The following is a 2,222-nucleotide window of genomic DNA, read 5'->3' as shown; positions in this document are numbered from 1 at the left end:
TAACAGGTGTGTGTGTGTGTGTATCAGGTTTGTCAGGTGTTACCCTGGTACACGGCGGTCTCCAGGAAATGTTTATCCAGCAGTTCATATATCGGCAGCTTCCTGATCAGATAGAAACTGCTGAAACTGTTTAATACAGCGTCCAGGTGATCAGGGGCGGAGCTACAATCGGGCAGCAGCACAGACACCTGCACAGGTAAAACAACTCAGTTCATTATTAAACTGAAACACATTCCTCAGGTGAGAAACTCAATAAGTAATGGTTGCATTGTCATTATCTCACCTGTAGTCACCAGCAGAAATAATGTTTTAATAATAATGAAATCTGTCAGTTATTTTATTATTATTTCAATAAATCTGTCCAGGAACTACTGAAACTAACTCATTTACAGAAATGTTTATTATTGTTTATTAATACGCACTAACCCTGATCAATGAAACAATTATCTTAGCTCTGTTGAAGTGAAAATAGTCATAAACATTTGGATTATATTGTTATTTATGCTATATTTATGTGGTATACTATATTATAAAGATAAGATGAAGAGTACAGAGTGTACGAGTACAATAAGACTCACAAAACAAGAATACGAACAAAATATTAACACCAGCCAAGGTGTGAATGGGGGTACCTGAGGAGGAACCTGAGGAGGTTTTTGTCCCATCTACTGAACCTACTGACCTTTTCATGCCAGTAATAACAACTGAACTACCAACACTGTCGATCCTATTGACAAAAATAAATACAGTGCTAGTAAGAAGGGAAGAAAAAGCAAGGAAAGATTAAGAGGCGTAAATAAAGAGGGGGTGCAGGAGCTGCCACTCTCTACGGTGCCGGAAGTGATTCACAATATGATATTTATATTAGGATATCTTGTGGTTTTATGCTGTTATATTAATACAATATTACAGCTTACAACCTGTATTATATTATAGTTTTGTTTTATTCATTATATTTTATATTAAGACTGACCTCTTGTATAACTATTTCATTCACTCCAACATGTATTAATCCGCACTGTGTCCACTTCAGTTGCTCCTGTATAGTTTCTATTATAGTCTTATTTTCTATATATTCTTACACACTGTAGTATAAGGTACATATTCTTACACTCTTATATTCTCTATATATTGTAAAATAATGCACATATTTAATGTTATGATTACTTCTACTCTTACAATGTGTTAAACAACCAAAATAAATAAAGTGTGTCTGATTCTTTCCTGTCTGTATTAATGCTGCTACAAAGCTGTGAACTTGAACCTGCAATAAACGGTTGTTCTACCTAATATTAGATGTTATTATTGATTGTACTGTGACACTGTAGCACTACATTCTGTGCTGCTGTGTCTATAAAGGAGTATCTTCAGACTTTTATTGTGAAACTCCAGTTAGTTTTATTCTGTTAGCATGCTAGCTGCTAGCTCCTCACGCGGTGCTGTTGAGGCTAACATGCTAACATGCTAACATGCTAACATGCTAAGCTACCTTGTAGTTGAAGTGACGTTGTTCCACCTGAGAACTCAACCGGTTCTTCTCGTGCAGGAAACTGGACCGGTCCCAGACCAGCAGAGAGCGAGGAGTCCGATCCAGACCCGCAGACATCTTCAGAACCTTTATTAAACTTTATTTAAACTGTATTTAAACTTTATTTAACACTGAGCTCTGAGACACACTTCCGGTCAAGGCTTTTCAACGTAAAGGCTTTATTTTTAAAGGCTGGAAAAGAAACACATCCGGTTTGATTTTAAATGTTTACTTCTTCTGTGGTTGTATCCACTTCCGCTCCGTATAAACTGTATTTATCAACCATATAAGGACTTCCGGCACTCCGCTGCAGTTCGCCGGAAGCCTCCTTTCTCTTGCCGTAGTCACGTGTTCAGACCCGGAAGTGCAGAGAACACGCTGCAGCGCGAGCAGCTGCTGGATCGATCCGGATCAGTTTTGGATCAGTTTTGGATCAGTTCGGTTCTGCTCGGTTCTGGGGTTCAGCGTTGGTCTGTGGAGGTCAGTGACGTCATGTCGGCGGTCGGTCCCGTACCGGGACAGTTTGATGACGCAGAGGAGGACCGGTGAGTTTCTACTGTTGATCAATCGATGATCAATCGATGATCAATCGATATGTGACAGTAGCTTTATAGAAGTAGTACAGTAAAAGTAGTCTGGATGGTTTCCATGGAGACAATCAGTTATTAATCAGTTATTGATCAGTTATTGATTA

The 2,222-nt window shown here is 38.7% G+C and overlaps 2 protein-coding genes across 2 annotated transcripts in view; one reads left to right on the top strand and one right to left on the bottom strand.

Moving 5' to 3' along the window:
* Nucleotides 1-1,676, bottom strand: part of rpp40 (ribonuclease P/MRP 40 subunit) — a gene marked incomplete in the record, with an annotated part of 3,309 nt that extends 1,633 nt beyond the window's left edge. Inside the window, 2 exon segments of the mRNA XM_035661323.1 lie at nucleotides 44-188; nucleotides 1,490-1,676. Coding sequence (XP_035517216.1) covers nucleotides 44-188; nucleotides 1,490-1,606 — 262 coding nt within the window.
* srgap3 (SLIT-ROBO Rho GTPase activating protein 3) overlaps nucleotides 1-2,222 on the top strand; it is a 72,709-nt gene that overhangs the window by 47,896 nt on the left and 22,591 nt on the right. The window lies entirely within an intron of this gene.

The sequence above is a fragment of the Morone saxatilis genome, unplaced genomic scaffold, assembly GCF_004916995.1.
Source record: "Morone saxatilis isolate NCDOM2014 unplaced genomic scaffold, NCSU_SB_2.0 Contig18, whole genome shotgun sequence".
Taxonomy (NCBI): Eukaryota; Metazoa; Chordata; class Actinopteri; family Moronidae; genus Morone; species Morone saxatilis.
Note: the sequence above shows the minus strand (reverse complement) of the source record. Positions and strands in the feature narration are given on the sequence as shown.